This window comes from Cyprinodon variegatus, unplaced genomic scaffold (assembly GCF_000732505.1).
Source record: "Cyprinodon variegatus isolate N-32 unplaced genomic scaffold, C_variegatus-1.0 Scaffold185, whole genome shotgun sequence".
Lineage (NCBI taxonomy): Eukaryota > Metazoa > Chordata > Actinopteri > Cyprinodontiformes > Cyprinodontidae > Cyprinodon > Cyprinodon variegatus.
In genome coordinates, this window is record NW_015150638.1 from 1,138,626 (window position 1) to 1,159,767 (window position 21,142).

The 21,142-nt window shown below is 36.2% G+C and overlaps 1 protein-coding gene across 2 annotated transcripts in view; it reads right to left on the reverse strand.

The window, feature by feature from the left end:
- LOC107087489 (SRSF protein kinase 1-like) overlaps positions 1–20,850 on the reverse strand; it is a 27,475-nt gene extending 6,625 nt beyond the window's left edge. The window contains exons 1-14 of one of the 2 annotated variants that reach the window (XM_015379079.1): positions 20,763–20,850; positions 20,096–20,150; positions 10,758–10,885; positions 10,389–10,497; positions 10,175–10,262; positions 6,876–6,963; positions 6,408–6,514; positions 3,518–3,683; positions 3,402–3,427; positions 3,081–3,303; positions 2,553–2,918; positions 2,339–2,439; positions 1,935–2,042; positions 918–987 (exon numbers count right to left, since the gene is read on the reverse strand). In XM_015379079.1, the coding sequence (XP_015234565.1) occupies positions 918–987; positions 1,935–2,042; positions 2,339–2,439; positions 2,553–2,918; positions 3,081–3,303; positions 3,402–3,427; positions 3,518–3,683; positions 6,408–6,514; positions 6,876–6,963; positions 10,175–10,262; positions 10,389–10,497; positions 10,758–10,885; positions 20,096–20,150; positions 20,763–20,775 (1,648 nt within the window). In that variant the 5' untranslated portion in view covers positions 20,776–20,850. The remainder of the gene's footprint in view (positions 1–917; positions 988–1,934; positions 2,043–2,338; positions 2,440–2,552; positions 2,919–3,080; positions 3,304–3,401; positions 3,428–3,517; positions 3,684–6,407; positions 6,515–6,875; positions 6,964–10,174; positions 10,263–10,388; positions 10,498–10,757; positions 10,886–20,095; positions 20,151–20,762) is intronic. The other variant, XM_015379078.1, reaches the window with a different exon arrangement.
- Positions 20,851–21,142: the final 292 nt, after the last annotated feature.

Sequence of the window (21,142 nt, forward strand, 5' to 3'; positions counted from 1 at the left end):
AAGAGAAGAGAAGAGAAGAGAAGAGAAGAGAAGAGAAGAGAAGAGAAGAGAAGAGAAGAGAAGAGAAGAGAAGAGAAGAGAAGAGAAGAGAATGGATGATGAACTAGTTGATGACAAGCAAACTGATGAAAAGACTACAATACTGTGGAATATTAAAAAGCTTTAGGAAAACAGTGCAAACCAAATGATGGAATATGACAAGGATGAAAGAAACTCAACATATTCTGACACAAAATGCCAGTTAGACGGCAAACAAAGCAGGGATATAAAGCCAGGAGGGATACATTTTGTATGTGATGCAAGTAACAAAAATAAATAAATAAAAAAGCCCATTCACAGCTGCCTGGAGCCGAAGCAGCGTCAGCACATACCTGACATTTCAGAGCAGAATCACTTCAACACACAAAGTTCAAGCAAAGCAGCAAGTTGACATTTACACACAGACAGCTCCAAAGATGTGAAGAAAACAAGGGGAATGAGTGATGAAAACATGGAGATGGATGTATAGAGAGGTGCCCCATTTCCAGGGAGACCAGGGAAAGGGTGTGAAAGGTTGGGAAATAAACACAGGAATGTTCCTCCATAACATGAAAATTCATAAAATCAACTCTCTTGTGTAACAGGTAAATATCTATGCAGCATGCAAAATACTGTGTAAACTGCACAAGAATTCACATTGCAGATGAGAATGAATATGCTTTAAAATGTGTGGTTATTAAAGCAAATTACATTAGCAAACATATCAAAGCCAATTAACTATAAATATTCCTGAGGGTTTTAACAGATGATCAATTAACTACCAACACTAAACATCTTTCAACAGTTTAGCAGGCTTTAAGAGTGTGACTATATGGAGCAGCTGTAGCAGTGGTACTCTACAGGGGGCAAAAGACAGGAAGGGAAAACTCCGACAATACCTTCATCCCTGGAATAATCTTCACCAGAATGAGGTTCAAACAGATAGTCACCAGTGGCAAGCTCAAAGGCCTAAGATAAGAAAGAGAATCACCATCATTACTGGAAAAGATGCTGAATACAGGAAACATCTACGTGCACTGATACTGATCATTTTAATGATGAATTTTCAAATGCTTCATATTCTTTTAATTTATTTCCCAGCAATTAAAACAGTAGAAATATTCTTGCCATTTGTACAAAAGCACCAAAACAAATCTTTAAAAAAATCCTAGTGGTTAAAATGTATCAGAGTTAATGTAAACCATGCAATTAGCAGCTAAAATACCAAAGGGTCAAAGCTCAGGCTAGCTTTATTAAAATATTACATTTTCCTCCAACAGAGAACCTCATCTTAGCTGCAAAGGCCAACAAGGAAGATGCAAATGTTATCCTGTTCGAAGTTTGAACTTCCACCCTTCCTTATGACTCACTTTATTAAGCTAAATACAACTTTTAGAAGTGAAAAAAGATGTTACCTAACAGGAACTGTGAAGTATAAAACATATTTGATGGTAAATATCAATATTCTTTATCTATTTACAGGAGCTCTTTAAAAACATATGTCCAACTTTAATATGGTTGTGAGAGGTCTTGTTAATGCATCCCAACAATCCTCCCACATCCAATGTAAGAGTGCTTTCTTGCTTTTGCCATCAGGAGGTCTTGACAGTGTGAATGAACATTTTATGGAATCTCAGTTTTTTTGCCAAGTTTGGCATTTAAAGGCTGTGGTCTTAAACCTTGGTTCTGCTGATGAACAGTTTGTTAAATTGTTGGTTTTAATACATTTCCAGCTCAAAAGTTATTGTCTATTTCCCCTCGTTCCAATTTTAGCATTGTGAACTCATCTTAGAACCATAAGATCCAATAGTGTAAACTACATTAAAGCTTCAAATGTTCTAATTTATCATCTAAGTAAAGAGAAAAGTTTAACCAGATTTCAGGAATGTGTTCAAGTAATTGCTGAGGCCTCTCACCATGCAGGCTGTGCTCCATATATCAGCTGGTGTACTGTATCCTGCACCAATGAGCACCTCTAACGACCGGTACTGTCGGGTCTGGATGTCCTCTGTGAAGTGCTTATGCTGGGTGGAAAAAAAAACAGATAAAACATGCCTGCCATGTCACAAAAAGAGATTAAAGAGTTTTTCTAATATTAAAAAGAGAAAAATCTCTTTCAATGTCTTTACTACCATTTAAAATTCTATAAACAAAGTGCATTATAAAGTTATTATTAATCACTACTTTATCCTATGATAAAAGGCAATCTAGAACAACAAATTGTTTTTATATAGATATAGATGACTTTAAATGACTTTGAATGTTCTACCAGCAATATTTCTCTAGTATGCAAAGATCCCTATGATCATTAGCTACATACCACCCAGCAAGCGTTCCCCAGGTCAGCAATCTTGACCTTGATCTTCTCTGCGTTGCCCGGCTCAAGAGGGTTAACCAACAAGGAGCCTGCTGTCAACTTGTCTGCATTGGAGCAGAAAGGGAAACACAAAAGCATAAAAACATTTTTTTAATGAAAACTCCAAAGGTCAGAGAAGTCGACAGAGACCATGCAGATAAACCAATTTGTTACGGACCGTTTCTCAAGCCGTCCTGGATTCTGTAATGATACTCTGTCTCATCCTCCTCATCTTCGTCTTGCAAAATGCTTGGTTCCAGTTCTCCTTCCTCCATCCCTGCAGGAGGGTGTCGCTGAGTTACTCCTCTGCTGTATTCCCCCCTGCTGTCAATCTCGCAGTACAGCTCATTGAAAGCTGTGGACTCCACTCCGTTGCACAGTGGGTGGACTTCATGTTGCTCCTCTGGAAACTCTGCATTCCCATTGTGTTGGTCTTCATTTGTACAGTTGGACTGCCTCTCCTCCACCTCCGAATGGCCGTTACAATTGGCCTCTGACACCTCATCTGGCCCCTCTCTCTGGTTATTTGAGGTTACACTTTGCTCTGATGGTTTATCAAAGAGATAATTACTCCAAAATTATTTCTAAGGAATGAATTGTGAACCCATAAAGCCTGTTAGGGCATCACATATCTACTTATGATTATGTGTTCTCTATATACGATATTATATATATTTTTGCTCTATGAGTAATGTCGTCTTCTTACCTGCTAGTTCATCATTTCTGAATTCCTGAAGAGACACGTGTCTTAGAGGCGCACAGGCTCGTCCCTTTGGAGATTGTGGGTCCTTATCTTCCTCGTCGTCCTCTCGTGTCTCTGTGGTCTTCTCCATCTCCTCCAGGTCCATTATGCACTTTTCTAGCAGCTCTGCCTGACGCTTCTGTTTCTTTTTTAACTTTTTCTTTTTGTTCTTGGACATTTTCACAGTCTAACAGAAATGCGGAATGAAAACAACACACCAAAAATTGCATATTTGACTTAGAAGTAAATGGGGAGTTACTGCTCAGAATGATAAACGATGTGTACCTGTTTAGGGGCTGGTGCTGTGCTTACTGTAAAGAAAACATTGAATGAGAACAAATTTTAAACCATTTCTGCCTCAACAGTGTGTGTCTGTGTGATTTTATGTGTATCAGTCATACTTGCGGAGCCAGAGGGAGGAGGAGCCCCGGCCCTCTGCCATTCTGTAGCTTCAGCTGCAAGCTTTCGGACGTAGGGCTCATCAACGCTCATCAGGATATTCTCTGGCTTAATATCCGTGTGAATTATCTGACACTTTGTGTGCAGGTAATCAAGACCTTGAAGAACCTAGAAAAAAAAGAAGGAAATATTTGATCAGCTGCAAAAGTTATTTAAGAATAAGCTACTTTTTTTAACATTAATTCATTGTCATCAGTTCCAAAAGGGCAATATTTCTAAGACGGTCAGAATCAGGTTATTCCACTGCATTTATGAAACCATTTCTACCACTTTACACAGACAGAGAAGCTAAAATGTGTCAAATTGGAGGAGAGTGTGGTGGTTAGTTTGGTTAGAGCATGGCGCTTGGAATCCAGAGGTTCTGAGTTCAAGCCCCACTCCCACAGAGTGCCACTCTGTGTTACCTAGCAACAGTGAGAACATGAAACAAAGTAGCAATAAGGCAAAATATACCAAACATTAACAGATCTAACCAGCTGAATTACATCTCTGTTCAACTTTCACTCATTGATGAAAGCCAGAGCAAGTTTGAAAATAATGTGTTGGGAATCAGAGTTTCAACCACTGGGGAGCTGGCTGTGAGCAAAACAAGCATCCCTAAAAAGTTCAGAAACCTTTGCAATGAAGTTATATCTTTAACCTGAAATTGTAAGAGTTAATTGTATGTCTCAGTGATCAATACATCAAAATGAAAATTGCCAGTTCCTTCTGCATCTGCACTTTAAGTTTAACAATCTGCTGTGAATCTTAATCTTTTGACAAACTGAAAAGCTGAACCTCCAGACCAGGACTTATTATCCATTATAGTATAGCCCTGGGAGACTGTAGTTTTTAAGGTAACATTATGCTTAGGGATGCACCAAAAAATAGGCTATCGAAAATTTTCGGCTGAAAATGACAGAAAGTGCATTTTAAGCTTACAGCTGATAGACCCATCCTTAAAATAAAGAAGGACCAATTTGTATAACGCAAGGAGTCTTGGAATCTGACTAGATCTTGGCGCTGTGCTATGATGTAATCGGCCTTCGAATCTGTCCTTCAGAGAACCAGAATCAGCCATATTGTAAAAAGGTCTAAGCTTTCTTTGTGATGGAGCGCACCGATTTGTGTTAGCAACATGCTAGTGATTTTAAATCAATTGAATAAAGGGTTTGAATCCATTAGTGGACAAATGGTGGTACATTTCTCAAGTGGTGGGTAAATTTGATTAAATCCACACTTCATAGTGACAAGTTTTCCTTTTTAAATAGTGAAACAGCTTTCAGTTTCGACAACTGATTTATATGGGGGAAGCAACACCATTTAGCCGGCAATACGCCACTAAAAACCATTAGAAAAGGGAATAAATACTAATGTGGTTTAACAGTCCTGGAGTAAAGCAGTCAATTAAACCACTGACTTAATTCAGAGTCAAAAGTCAAGAGATTAAGCATTTTATGAAGGAAAAGATCAGCTGCTGTTTAAAATTGCAGTCCTAGAGAATATTATGGCAACAAATTAGTTAACAGCTAAATCAGCAGTTTGGGTGTAGACAATTGACTTTAACCCTTCTGGATCATTTAGTATTGACATTTTTCTAAAACTTTGTGTTTGTTTGCACCATGTTGTATGTTTATTAATTGAATTTTCATAAGCAAGTCAATAATTGGCATTCTCTGTCACTTTTGGCAGTTTTTAAATCACATCAACTAAAACTCAAAGGATTTTTGTATCAACTATAGCCTGGCTTTTTTTATGCTTTTTGTAATCAGTTTTTTTTTTTTTTTTTTTTTTTTTTTTATAAATTCCTGATAAATGTTATACTTTAATATTAACCACAATGTAAAAAGTGTTTTATGTCAATGTAATTTATCAATTGGATATTTTGGGCAGGGAATGCTTGGGAGGATTGCAAAAAAAAAATAAAGTCAGAGCCCAAGTAATGTTCTTGTGAAATGTGAAATTTGTAAGCTGGAATAATTCCCATGAAAAAATAGAAAACACATTAAAGGGATTGTGAACAAACTTTCTGGTTTTTCACTTTTTTGGAGCTGCAGTGTTTAAACTCTGACCTGCTTCCTACAAACTATGCAGCAGTAAGGCAATAAATAAGATGGATGAAAAGGCCTCACCAGTGACACTGTTTAGCCTCACAGCACACTGGGAATATTCCTAATATTGACCTGCTTTGATGCAGCTCCGGCAGCTTTCTAGATCTCATTCTGCAGAGCAGAATGTAAACAGATGCCACTTGGTTTTTAAGCGATAATGGAAAAACAACAAGCGAGGACAGGGGGATTAATATACATGGTTACTCTGTGCCAAAGCTGCAGTTGGCCATGAACAGACTGCTCCAACATCACAGCGCCACATGGAGAGCAGCTAAGCTTCATTCTAAGCACCTCATATTTTAATGAAGCTAATGAGGTGTCAATCATATAAAGGGCACAGACTACAACCTAATGCATGTAATGCATACATGCATCTAATACATGCTAAAAATCTAGACTCAACCAACAAAAAAATGAATTTAAAAAAGTTTTAAAATTATAATTTTACAGCTTAAATCAAGCCTGCTTCCATTAAATAGAAATATAATCTAAGATCATATTTTGTAATTATAAATATCAGCTGAATAAGTAAATGGTAACATAATAGCAAAGATTTCCTCCTCCACTTCTTTCTTTGACGTAATGCATAACAGAAGTCTTTTATTGTTTTATATACACTTAGTTACCACAACAACTTCTAGCCTGACAAGTTTTCAACCTTCAGTTAGCCTGTGGCTACAATACTAAGGCTTTGTGGTGACTCATCGGGTTTAAAAAGGTGAGACTGAGGCTCTCATGTTACCTGTCTGATGATGCTCTTTACACACGGCAGGGGCAGCCCTTGGTAATTTGACTTTATGATCCATTTTAACAAGTGATGCCCCAACACCTCAAATACCATGCAGACATCTGGAGAACAGCAGTTAAGAAATAAACTCTGATTAAGAAAAAATGGAAAAAATAAAGTGTTTAGGGAGCTTGTGAGAGCGTAGGGTATTGGATAAACAGGTAAAAAGGGGATCTCAGATTACAGCTGCAGCAATCCCTGTGCAGCATTCAGGGGATCTATTTAAGCCTGACTGCTATGACGCATGGAGGTCCCTTGGGTTAAAACGCAGCTCTGTTTGTTACACCAAGAAATCAAACTGTTTATTCCTTGCAATATATTTCTAGGGAAGTACATTTTTATCTTTAATGAACACAGGGCTTTCACTGCTCACAATGTGGGAATAAGAAAAACCAGGGTGTGATATTCTGCTGTGAAGGATACGTGTCCCATTAACACCAGAGATCTTGAAGTCATCTAGCAGCTGGACCACCATCTCACGCTTTGGGTCATCAGGGTCTGAGTTTCTCACCTGAAGAGGAGGAAACATTAAGTCAATAAAAATCATGACATTCATGATTCACATTTACACATATTAAACTTTTGGAGCTACAGAGAGCCATTTGCAAAAAAAACAGGAGAGAGAGAAACTGATTCCTCTCCAGAGCTGCAGGTCCAAGTGTTAGGGGAGCTAAATCTGCCCCCTACATCTATGGGCAATAATTTTTTTAGTTTCTTTTGTTAAAAAGCTGTTTGCAAAGAAACACAGCTTTATTCTTAAGTTACATAAAATGTTTTCCTATTATTACTTTCCTCCAGTCACCCAGCGCAGTGCTGGGGAAGTGCTTCCACCTGTCATTCCTTCATAATGGTTATGCTGCACATGCAGCTTCTTTAAAGTTTATTAAGCTGCTCTACATAATGCTCGCTGTACTGCAGGTAGAGACAGGAAAATACAGAACATAAATGTTCCCCTCCATCCTGGCTCAGGCAGCGGCTCCATCACTTTAACAAAAGGTAAGGCGGCTCTCACCAGAGGAACGAGCCTTAAGCCACAGGAACAACCTTTAATCGCTCTAACCTGCATAAAGTCCACTGATGATGCAAAAATACTGTTGTTGTCCATCTTTGCTGGATGATGAAAAGACCGCACCAGCAGGTATTGTTAAGAGGTTGAGATGATCTAAATTTTCTAAGATGTTTCGAATTTGACTGATGTGACCAGGCGCGTCCACGGCTGCAGACTGTTGCTGCTGCAACTATTTTTAAAATTGTTCTTACTTCCAGAAAAGGTTACTTAAAAATGTTACATTTTAGTTATGACCTCATTCAAAGATTGATCAATTGCAAAGTAGATTTTATTTTGTTGCATTATTTAAAAAGCATAATTTCTCAGCTTCATACAGTTTTCATAACAAGGTGAATCCTGGAAAAGTATAAAAATATGAAACAAATCATTTGTTTTAACTTCAGTATAAACAAAAATCATAAATTGATCTACATTATATTGCAATTCGACCCATCGCACACATCGAAATAATGCTGAAGCATACACTGTGTTCAGATGTGCAGTCTTTTTGATTAATTATTCAATGTATTTATTAATACCAAACATCATATTTTATAACTGAACCCCCGTTGTATTTCAAGTTCTAATGACCGGAAAGTTACCAATTCTTTCCTATTTTAGACCATATAAAGTAACAGTGCATATTTACTTTGACTAGAAACGAGGTACCTTGATTGTGGAAGAACTGAGTAACTAACTTGGTTAATTTCCTGCAGAAGCAACTAGTAACAGAGTCTTGCATGGGTCTGATTTTTCAAAACTGTACACGCACTCACGCGTAGAATTCAGAACCAAGACCCGACCCGTTACCTGCAATTATCCCGATTTAAAACCCGTCCGGCACCGAAGAGACCCTTACATAATAAGGTGCTACCAGACCCGTGATCACAAAGTGTACAAACAGCCGTATATAATAGAGGCAGAAAAGAACATTGCCACATGCTCACATCCAGTGTGCGCTGCGTTCACAGATTAACAGCTGCAAATTGGCAGTAAGAAGGAAGTAAGGATTGCCTCATTGCTTTAAAAAAATTACTTTTACAGTGAACCCTCGCAATAACGCGGTTCCCTTTTCACTGTCTCGCTGCTTCACGAATTTGCATCATGCATTGTGTTCTGCATTCTGATTGGCTAAACAGTCTCTTCGCGTTATTTAAAAAAAAAAAAAAAAAACCAACAACAACAAACGTTTATACAGTTCTTTTATTTGTTAAACAAATGCTTGGGTCTGTAAAAAGTTTTTGTTCCTTGATTTTATTGTTTTATGGAGTATTTCAACAACTGTAAACAACTGTAAAAAAAAATAAAGGTTTCTACTTCACAGATTTCGCCTATCGCGGGTTCTTTTTGGAACGTAACCCCCGCGATAAACGAGGGTTCACTGTATCTGGATATTCTTGAATACTTTTTTTTTTTAAGATTTAGAATTAATATAAAGAAAATAGAAATAAGTTTCATTTACGCTGTAAGTATGATACCTGCAATTCGTTTATATACATCTGTGCCCGTAACCGTGAAATAATCTGCGTTTTTTTTCTACCCGTAGATGTACGTTATATATGGGTACCCGATGGAGGACAAGTAACCAAGTTTTTTTTTCCTAAACTAACATTCCCAACACTGCTTAACAATAACATTTTTTTTTTCCATTATTTGATGCCTTATGACTTTTTAAAAAATGTAGATGGAAAATTTAATATTCTTTAAGACTTTTCAATGATATCATCTGGGACCGTTTGGAAAGATTTTGAGCACTGGTGTATGTAGCTAAATCTGTACAAATGTATAATCTATTCCTTTATATTATAGTAATGAAACTATATGTAAGGTTACACAGAATGTGCTTAGAACTGTGCTTTCAGCATAAAGCTGATGACAGATCTAAAATGGGGAAAAAGAAAACAAGCTGGAAGTGAAACCAAGGTTTAAGGAACCATTCAAATTCAGAAGTTTGAAAGGTACAGAGGGAAAGCACAAATGATGATGAGTTATGAGCTTCTAACAGGTTAACGTAAAACACATGTATTAATCAAAACCCCATGAGTGGAGGTATTTCCAGGAAACACTTTAACCATACTGCTTCCTAGTAAGATAACAGAAAAATTCAAACAAATCAGTCAAAACAACTCAAAGTGAACTGAGGAAATCCAGAGCTCGTTCATCAACAGAGATCATACTTCCTGGTGACACACACACACCTCTTTACAGTGGTGTGTAAATCTCCAACAATCATACAGTTCAGAGAAGACTTTTTCCATTTGCTAGAGATGTTTTAGTGTTTTAGCCACAACAAAACCTGAACTAATACCAAGGACCAAGTCAAGATTGGCTGAAACTGGTAAGTGTCATTATCCACAGTGAAATCAGCCCTTAACCACCATGAACTTAAAGGCTATTTGAAAAAGAGATTACTTCAAAACAAAATAACAGGTTCTGCAGAAGTTATTGATCTTAAGAGGAACAACTTAACTAACTTTTCAGCTTCACTGGAATCCAACCTATGATACATTGTTTCCTAAACAGGAAGAACTCAATTCAAAATCTGTACATATTTTTCCTGACCTCTGTTTATACATAAACAAATGGAAGCTTCTGGTTTTCACACTATAATTGAAAAATCCTGCTGGAAAACTATTGCTTTCCTTTTATTCATGTTCTAATTAGTACAACTTACAGACTTAAGAAGTTTGATCTCATCCACAGCCGTCTCGGTGTAGTGCTCAGCGCTCTTCACCACTTTCATAGCAACAAACCTTTTAACCCTGCAACAACAAAAAGAAATTGATGGGTGCCAAAAAAAAGTAAGACAAAAACACAAATAAAAAGATATGGAATAGAAAAAGCAGAGTCTAAACAAACTGAGTATGGTCAATGTTTTGTTTTCTTACTGGATGTCCCAGGCGAGCCAAACTGTCGAAAAATGTCCCCATCCTAATTTGCGGATTACGTGATATTTCCCATTATAAAGGTCTCCTACTTTAACATGATGGTAGCCACCTAAGAAAAGAAGAAAACACATTTAGTTGAACAGCAGAAAGAGAAAGGAGGCAAAAATCTAAACAGTGTAGTGACGTGTTAAAAATTTAAAACAGCTTGGTTAATGTAAGAGTCATTGGAGCTTCTCCAAAACCCAGCTTGGATGGATTAATTAGCCACCAATAGGGCTTTGTGGAGGTTTGTTAACTGGACAAATTAAAGATTGATTTTATAACAGCTAAATTACAGCAGCATATGTGATTAAGGGCCCCATGAGTCACCTTTGCAGTAGTCATTGGGGTCCTCCTGCTCCTCATCATCTGAGCCCAGAATCTCCTCGGGTTCCTCGGGCTCCTGAGGTGAGGTTTCTTGTTGTGGTGGCTGCCGAGATCGAACATTTGGTGGTTGCCTAAAGGATGAGGGAAAAATAAATAAATACTTTAAGGACAACGCTCTTCAACAGCTTCTGTTTTACACTCAATACTTTTCTCATTTTTAATAAGTTTTTTAATTCCTATAAAATACCAGTCATAACTTCAGAAAATGTATGCATTTACTGTATACTGGCAATCAAATGTATTAATAATTCACCACAATCCAACTCACCAGCATACTATTTTGTTGTCTTAAAAGCAATACAGTGGTTTTAAAACTCTAGGAGAATATAATGTCAAATGATTGTCAATATGATAAAAATAACTTAATCATGTTTTCCATAACCAAATAGCCCTAACACATAAATATCATAAAACAGCGTGATGATCAACTGTCAAATATAAAAAAAAAATTGTAATTAAATAATAAAATAGGAGAAACAAAGAGCATATTCAAAGCTAAACAGTCACAATTTGTTTTGTAGGCAAAATTCACTAAATACCTAAAATTAAATTTGAAAGCACCTGAAAACAAGCACTGGGGTTTTTGTTCTGATGTTCTGTGATCAAAGAGGTGTTTAAAAGCCAGCTACACTGGCCAGAAACCAGCCCTCTGAACCTTTGAATTATGTTAAATGTAATATTACATGAATATTACAAAGCAGAAAGAGTATACTGTAGTGCTGACTTGGTTTATCTCTTAAGCAAGAAAAATAAACAGTGATCATGTCATTGTGTGTAATGTTCCAAAGGTTTTCACTTTGCTTTTTATCCTAGTCCATGAAAATTTTAAATAAACTGTAGTTTGTAGAAGACAACTATCAATATCATAATAAGATCTGGAATGGCTAAATCATCTGATATTTATAAAGACCCAAAATATCTGTTTCTCTTATATTAAGGAAAAAATGTTTGTAGACCTACAGTGAAATTATATATTAAATATATTTATTAAATCAAAATGAAGATTAGGAAAATGTTTCATAAAAATCTATAAAAGAATGGAGTAGAACAGGCGTTGATAAAGCAAAACAAACTGATGCAGTGGATCATCAGTTATCTTTAACACCAGGTTTAACTAAACCACGAATAATATTTGTAAACCAAGACTTCTGTTTCATTCCAAATTAAGGTAAAGAAGAAAAAAAAGAAGCCTAGACCAAAGACAGCTCAACAAGCTTGAATGCACTAAAAGGCATTGACACGCTGCAACATGTAGGTGTGCATCAGCTGCAGAGGTTTTCACAGAAACATTTCTGAGTTCTTTAGTGCTTATTTTTTGTTAAAGCTCAATACAGAAAAGAGAAAAAGATTTTACTGACTGGAATGAAAGAAAGGTGCACATGCATCACAAGTGAAACCATGTAAAGGTCTTAGGTTAGATATTCAAAATTTGTAGGTGTTATTGACTTGGGTTGCTCGAAGTTCTTCACAGCTTTATCTCTGAACTGTCTGTTTTCGTTCCTCTTTTCTTTCAGGGTTCATAAACAAACCTCTGATGTGATTTAGGATTTATTTGATAATTAGGTTTCCTTTGAAACAAGTTGATACAAACTATTTTGAGCCAGACTAAATTAGGGATAAAGTAAATATCTATTTTTCATTTTTATAAATAAGACATTTGGAGACTTATTTTTTACTATTCTAAATTTAAGCACTACTTTATTTTTCTCTAAAATAAATGTGTAACTTTTATAAGGTCCTTTACATCTGCTTCAGTTCTATGAAATAAAATAAATAAAATTAATTTAGCAGTGCTCCAATATCTGAGAGTTAACATTAAAAATGCACACTCCTTGTTCTTAAATCAGGAGTCTGAAAACATGTGCAGTCATGTTTGACAGCATCAGAACAGTGAAAGGCAGCAGAAAGAGTAGCAGCAACAGCATTAAAAACACAAAAAGGTACAAGTGTTATATGTGTGAAAACACTGTCAAAGACACAATATGCAAGATTCCCCAAAGCAAATCTATTTTTAAACATGAATATAAACACAAATTATATACGGGCAACTAATACAGAACATGTTTGAAGAACATTTTATTCACATCTAAACGCATATTTATAAGGGTTAAGAGCAGATTAAGGCACTGAAAATATAAAAACAAGCACATTTTTATTGTCTTGCAATATAAACGAATTGTAATTTATTTGTATATAAACTGTCATACTGTTTTTTTTTTTAAGTTGACTTTTTAAATAAGTAAACTTTACCATAACAGCTGAACAGCTATGATAGTTAGGCTTAGCTTTAGTTAAAGCTACAGTGTGTAACTTTTAGCGACATCTAGCGGTCAGACTGCAGAAACATGAACATCTCCCCTCCACCGCTTCTCCCCCCCACCGCTTCTCCCCCCCAACAGTACGGCGAGCGTTACGGGACAAAATGTCTTCCACGACGTCCGCATCACCTACCTTCTCAAGTGATGAGGTTTGTTTACATAGATAATTTTATAGATAGTATTTCATTAGTCTGTGTAGGGTATAGATTTCATGTAGACTTAAGATAATAAATATACCCGTGATTTTTTTCTACATCGTTGTGACGTTTTGGCGATCTCGCAATCGCTAGTTTGTTGGCGCTGCGCTGCCGTAGCGCAAAGATGTCTGCCTCCATGGCTGCAAGACCTATGTAATTATAAATAATGAATTCTAAGGGAACGCAAATATTAAGGTTAAGAGGCTGAGCTCGTAGATGATGATAAATAACATAGTTATGTATAATATATTACATTTCTGACTGTATATCCCTGTAATTATTACACACTGTAGCTTTAAGCTTTAGTAAAATGAAAACAGAATCCATGACTGTGGACAAGTACATCAGTGTAGGTGGTATTAAAGGTCCCATATTATGCAAAATTCCCTTTATAAACATTCATGTGTGTCCTGAAGCCTGCGTATGAGGTTCACAAATAAAAAACAAAATAATTTCACCTCTATCTTTGCCTTTCTCAACCACTTAGCTAATGTGTGATCAAAATGGTCCATATGAAAAGCATGCCCTTCATGATGTCATAAGGGGAAATGAGCTTTCACAGTGAAATCTGTGGCAGCCCATCAGTCAGGCAACAATGCATTATTTCATGATATTAGCCAGTATCTTTATGAACTCTGACTGGGTGTCATGTTTGCAGGCTGTGGAAGTACAGAGAGCCAAAATATAGGGCTGAATGTGGAGGTTCTTGGTTCATGCCTTCTGCCTAATCTAAGATAAATGTTACGACACAAAAGATACAAACATGCTCTGGAGGGCACATTGTTAATAATTTTTACTTTCAAATGTAACTTAATAATGGACCTTTAACAGTATAAAATATTAAGAAAATCACATACCATTGGGTGCTTTCCCCTTTAGTTTCCCTTCCCATCTTTTTAATCAAACCAGCTCAAAAAGAATGTTACATTGAAGCAAATGGAACGGAAGGCTTTAATCTGAAGGAAACACTGTTTATCCCGACAGATTACAGACCAAAGCTGCAGCTTAAAAGCTTTCAAGCAAGGCTCTCGATCATTTGACCTTAATGGTGAGGATAAACAGTTGGTGGTTGCAGCTAATTATGTTGTAGCAAAGCAGAGAAGTTACAAGAGGATCCTATTAGAGGCCAATGAAAATGTTATCTATGATACATTTAAGTTTATGATTTAGTGCCTTTTAAAACTTGGACTAAACATTTTGTATACCCAATTACACATCACAATTAAGCCATATAGTTACAAACCAAGCCTAGGGCTTTTCCACCAATGTGCCTCTGAGCCCATTCCAGAGCGTGTTTTCAACAGGTTGCCTGTTTCCAACAACAGAAGAAGTTCCAGAGCAGCAACTACAATGACACAGTTGACTAGCTGGTTCTTCAGAGGGAACCAATGAGTCACCAGTAGCTTCACTTGTGGGCGGTCAGCGCGCGAGAAAGACAAAGACAAAAACAAGGGAGGAAAAAAAAAATGTAGATCTGCTCTTTCAGCAGATTGAAAATGGATAGACGAAGGATCAGATCAATAACAGAAGCTGAAGAAGAGGAATGGAGGATATCTGTAATTGCATGTTGTAGTCTTGGTATTACAATCTGTTATTTGTACATTGATGGTTCAGACTGGAATGGTGATCATTATAATGTCTAGCTTGTTCTTTGAGAGTTTCATTGTTTTTATGAACAGGCTTAAATGCATAAGTAGCCGAAGTTAGCGTCCGACTCTAGATTTCAATATTCCCAACAACGTGGCAATGAAAACTCCTCCGTTCATTGTTTTAACAACTTATATCAGCTGTGCACCACATCTAATAATTCTTCAGCTATTTTAAGGCTACTACCAGAAAGTTACCACTATTAAAAAGTAGTAGATAAAAATTTAAACTCAATTTCTGATAGGAAGCACCAACTTAAGGCAAACCCTTGTTTTTTCATGTAAACCATGTGTAGCACCACAACTAGAACCCAAAAGGTATTGTTTTCTCTTTCATTGGACAATAGCGGACAATTAACGGGTCATTCTTGTCAGAAGAGAGATGTTTGGAATGTGGAGAGCACCTTCTTAAGTTCATACGCGGAAAATGTAGGGGAGAACAGATGTAAATAGAGCAAATTAGTAGACAGGTCATCCTAACTTAACATTATACAGCACTAAAAATATATTTTATCTTGTAGAAAACTAAATAATGACAATGTCCAGAGTTGCAGTGGTCAACTTCAGAAAGGAAGACCAAAAGGATGAGGCTGTGGTTGAGAGGAAGATGCATTCTCCATATGTTTATGTACTCAAACATGAGAGTAAATCTGTAAAAAGTGCACCGTAAAAAGTGATTTTGAGCACATCTATAAATAAAATCAATGTTTCTATAACTGCATGGTTCAGAAAATGCATGGGGTGTAATATATCAGAGATAAAGGAAATGAAAGGCAGACATCACCCTTTCACAGGCTCTCTATTACTGAAGGGTTTTTTCCCCTGATACATGTGATAAGGTTGGGTTTTTATTCTGAAATATTATACGGGTTAAAAGCCTAGCTTTACTTCCAGGTTCTGTACCATCCACTGCTAATGAAGGAGGACTCGGTTCTACAACCGGTAGAAAAGATATTCAGGGCTCAGACTCAAAACTGGTTCAAGAACAAGGGCTCTGCTAATGGAAAAGTGGCAGCAGACATTTCTGGTTTTCAGACCGACATTCTTTCATAAAAAAAATTGTACAAGCTCATTTTGTGTGACAGAAAGTGGAATATATCAAACCTAAAATCATATTTTTCTTTAGACATCTAAGCTGGCCATCACAAGTTTCAGAAAATAACTAAACCTTTATTATAAATTGATACTATTGATCATGTAAAATTACAATTCTTTTCTCTTATATCAGGACTCTGACATTGATAATTAAGATCTTATTTCTCTCTGTTACTTAAAATTAACTTGAGTTTTCAGCAGTCATGTGCTTTCTTCTACAATATCCCCTAATATTCTGTCGTACAAATGGATCTAGGCCACTATGAGAAAACGAAACTATCTTTTTACAAAACATGAACAAAACATTGTTAAAAAAAGTTAGAGTTCTGAGAGAAAAAGAAGTCTAAATTGTGTACCTGTGCATCCCCATGGGGAGCAGTTGGCTGCCATTGTCTGGCGCCCAGGGAGCATTCAGGAATTAAGGGTCTTTGCTCAGAGACCAAGAGTGGCAGTCTGTGGGAGTGGGTTTCTAACTCACAACCTCAAGATTCCAAGCTCTAAGCCCTAACCACTAGGCCACCACTCCCCCAAAACATACTGAACATATTTTTGATGAAAACTGTTTTGTTTTTATATTATTGATTTGCATCACTTTCTTAAACACATTATATTTAAATTAAAACATAAATTTATTCAGAACTGAAAATTCATACATTTCTCACTCTGTAAACAACCATGATTCTTATTGAAAGGATGAAATTAAAATAAGCTGTAGTTTAAGAGATATATGAATGTTAACAGTTGAAACAGACAGCTTGCTTTGACTAAACGTTACAGGAATATAATAAAATCAGTAAAAAAAAACTAAATCCACAAAAATGCATAAAAAGGGAAAGTCATATTAGTAAGATAAGTTTGTGTCAAAGGTGGTGGAGGTCTAAAAGGAGGCTCATTTGCACTGAGAGGATGAAGACATTATAGTTATCAAGTTACAAAGTTTTTAATCAAACAAATCAGCCCAACTAAACAGGAGGATAACCAACCCTGAAACACATTTATGGACATCACCGATTCTACTAAGAATAGTAGAATCTAAGAATAAGGTGGCCCATTTCAAGTAGATACAAGAAATATCAAATTATTGGTAAATAAAATCGTGCAGTGCGAGTACTGTGCTATATTGTCCGTAAATAATTTGGTGAAAACTTACAAGTATTTACAATATCAAATAATGCATTATACAGAGCGGCATATTAAATTTCATGCAACAATTGTAGATGATGTTGATAAATCCAGATTTTTGTTGATTTTTTTCAACATGACCACATCTCACAGCTGTTACAGATCAGACTACATATTATACTAGCAATGCACGATAACAATGCATGTTATGTAACATTTAGAGAACAGACAGGCCTTTGCAATATTCATACAGTTCAGATCAGTCCTTCCTATAATGACATAATTGATTTAAAGCTCAGCCCCAGCACTGATTTAAACAGCATACTAAAAAATTTACTATAGATAATATATTTAGGATCAGTCCTGTAAACATGCATGACTCCTTTATTTTGCCTGGTCTAAACTGCTGCAGACTAATGGTGTCGTGCACATGTGTGTGCTGCTTATGTCAGTGCAGTTGTGTGCAAGTAGCTTCACCCAATATGTAGTTCCAAAACAATAAGGAAAAATATCTGTTTCAGTCATGAATAAGGTGGATTAGAAAATGTGTGGAATATTTGCAAAAGAAGTTCAAGTTTGAGTGTAAGGAGAAGGAACTTCAGGTAAACGAGGGTTAAAACAGTAAGCCAATCCCCCATCGGGTTTCTGGAAGCTTCTAGCTGCACACCACAGGGTTAGACACATCTCCCAGCAGCATTTTCCACTGAATTAAATTTTTTTTTAATCTGTTCAAAGGTTTATTTTAGTAAAGCTATGTGAGCAGGGCTTATGTGACCCATAATACCATTGTTTTTTTTGCTTTTGCATTTTATAAACACATTTAACTGCATAATGTTAAAATGTATTTTTCTAAAATCTAAACAGACCAATAAATAATGCAGCTAATAATATTCTTGCCTATTTTGCATTAAATGTTCACCTTCTTTATTGTTACACAAAAAAAGGATTCAATGGAAAAATATGTTTGTCCTTTTAAGTGCACCAATTTTTCTACATCGGCACATTTTATTTCACATCACACAAAATAATCAAATATTTCTTTACACCGAAAATACAGTTTATGTCTTTGCGACATACTTTCATTTTTATTGAAAATTTAGAGAAGACAGCTCTACTGCAACAGCTTGCTAGCAGGATCCATTTGGACCCCAGTTGTCTAAAAAGTATTTTCTTGAAGAAGCGTTTTCAGTGAAACACCATGCTTCAGTGGGCTGATGTGAGCTTCTTCATTCTCTAGTTTTAAATATAGCTCAGGCTGTTACATAACACTCTGTAGGATGTCACTGGTGCTGTTAGGACTATTAGATTGTTGGATGCAACAAAACAATCGGTTAGAATTGTGAGTTTATGATGAGCAGCATGTGATTCATGGTTAAATTGCATTATATCCTGAGATTAGCCTTAGTAAGGCAGTTAGATGATTGTAAAGTCTGTGCAAAAAGCCGCACTAAACATGATTAAAATAGAAGTCATTTTCATAAACATGACGAGCAATTAAAAACTATGGAACAAGCTAAGTGAGACCTCTTAATCAGTGAATGGCTTTAGCTCTCAGTGGTGCTGATTGATTTGTACTTGCACTACTGCTGTTGCCACCCAGAAAATACTACGGTAATTTAAAAAGCTGTAGTTTAACTCTCCTAAATGATGAACATTTCAAATGTGTAGTATATTTTTTAGCCCCATTCCTGTTAACATAGCTGGAGTAAATTGTTATTTTTCACTCCAAACAAATGTAATTAACGGCAGACAACTAGAGTTATTGACTGATTAAACACTCTTACTGAGACCTCTGAAGTAAATGTATGCCATAAATCTATTTCTTAAATATACATATATATTTTCAACCATTTCTGTTTAAGGTCCAGAGATATCAAGAGGGTAAAAGGTTTTACCCTGATTAAAAAAAAATAAAAACATCTTTAGATTTTAAAATAAAAAACATTAAGACAAATGTGTTTAAGTTGCTGCTCTACAAGGTGGAAGATAATTTCTACTTCAACATGTGGCCTTTTGCCTAAATAGAAAGGACTATAGGCTGACCTTTTTTAAACAGATAAAAAACACAAAACACTACTCAAGGATAACTTGCTTAACTTGTCATGGCAATATCCCAGTAAAATGTTTGTCATGGAATATAACTTTTTAAAACCTTGCAGATTTTATTTGTATATGTAAAGAAGAAAAAAAATACAATTTTAGTTTGATTTGTTTTTTTCTTAATACAAATACTCTGATAAATTTGTTGACATAATTATTTCAATAATAGCATATTTTACCTTCTTAATTCAAAGATTGTCTAAATATACAGCTGGAATCGTCACGATTTCAAGGGGGGGGAAAAATCTCAACAGCAAATGACTTTGATAAATATTTTTAAACAGTCACATGATAAAAATATAATGATATTTAGTCAGCTTAATGAACCATCACAGTTTGTTTTAGGTCAAGAGCAGATATCAATCCTAGTGATTATGATGCTGAAACTCTGAGAAAACAGAGTCATTGAAAAGAAAGGAAATGGAAGACTGGGCAATATTTGTCTGGATTGCTCTTCATAGGAATCAATAATTCATTTCATGGCAGTTTCATATTTTCATAAAATGTGCACCACAAATAAATTATCATCAGGAGCTGTCAAATACTGTTAGTCAAGATGCAAAACGCAGAAAGCTGTGAAATCCAGCAATACATTGTTAAGAGATGAGCTAAGAAGGAGAAAGTTGCTTTAGCAAATCACCCACAGCAAAGTCAAACATGTTTAAAGTCGGAGCTGTTTAGTGACAGGAAACCGCAGAATCAGCGACCCTTTAAATAAGCTCATCTGACAAGAAACGAGCCAATATGATATTTTTTAAACAATATTAAAATATAGCACATATAACACGATTAGAAAAACTCACTTTTTGGTGGTCTTTTTTGCCTTGGCTCTCTTCTTCCTTGCCTGGAGTGCCAGAACTGAAAAGAGGAGAAAAGAAATCATGTTTCCATTGTTTGTTCTTCTTTAGACCTGCAGCTGACATTCGAGACAAAGCATGAAACAGCTTGGTTTAGACTTATTTGAATAACAGTCCATATACTGCTTATTTATACGGAGCATTTTGACAGCGTTGGAGCTAGCTGGAGCAGCAGGGCTTTATTTACAAAAAAGAATCTATGGCTGCACCCCCCAACTCAGTGTCTGTAGAAACCCCGTTAAAAAAACATCACCGGGCTAACCACCAAAGCAACCGCAGGGCAACACACTGCACTATGGCATGAAGTAATACCAGACGCCATAGCATAAATATACCACACCGTCAGAGGTTTAGGCCGTGTTAAATATAGAAAGAGCTGGAAAGCTGAAAGTACTGCGTTAATCCCGACACTGAAGCTAAAGCTAGCGATGCTAACGAAGCTCGCTTTAGTGCACTACGTGACAGACGCGTTGAAATAATCCAAATTCACCGGCAACGACAGCTTGTCTACACTTTACAGGGGTAACGATATAGGTGAGATCAGATATAAAATGATCACATGCACGGCCGAGGTGAGATGAAACGGTCTGCAAGGTGTCGCGAAGAGATTTACCTTTCCTCTCCATGGTGGCTGGATTCGTAGCCTAGCAGCTAGCTACTCCACCAGTGAGCAAACGTTCTGCGCATGCGCTCTGGGTCGGTTTGCCCTAAGCAGCGCTTCCCCTGTGACGTCCGTACCTGAGCTTTAAAACCGTTTTGTTTTCTTGAAGTAGCAGAAGAAACTAAAAGGCTTTAATGCTCAGGCCCCAGAAGAAAGTGTGTATATATACAATAGTATATAGAAAGAATATATATATGTATATATGTATGTATATATGTATGTGTATATATATATATATATACATGCATAGATAGATAGATAGATAGATAGATAGATAGATAGATAGATAGATAGATAGATAGATAGATAGATAGATAGATAGATAGATAGAT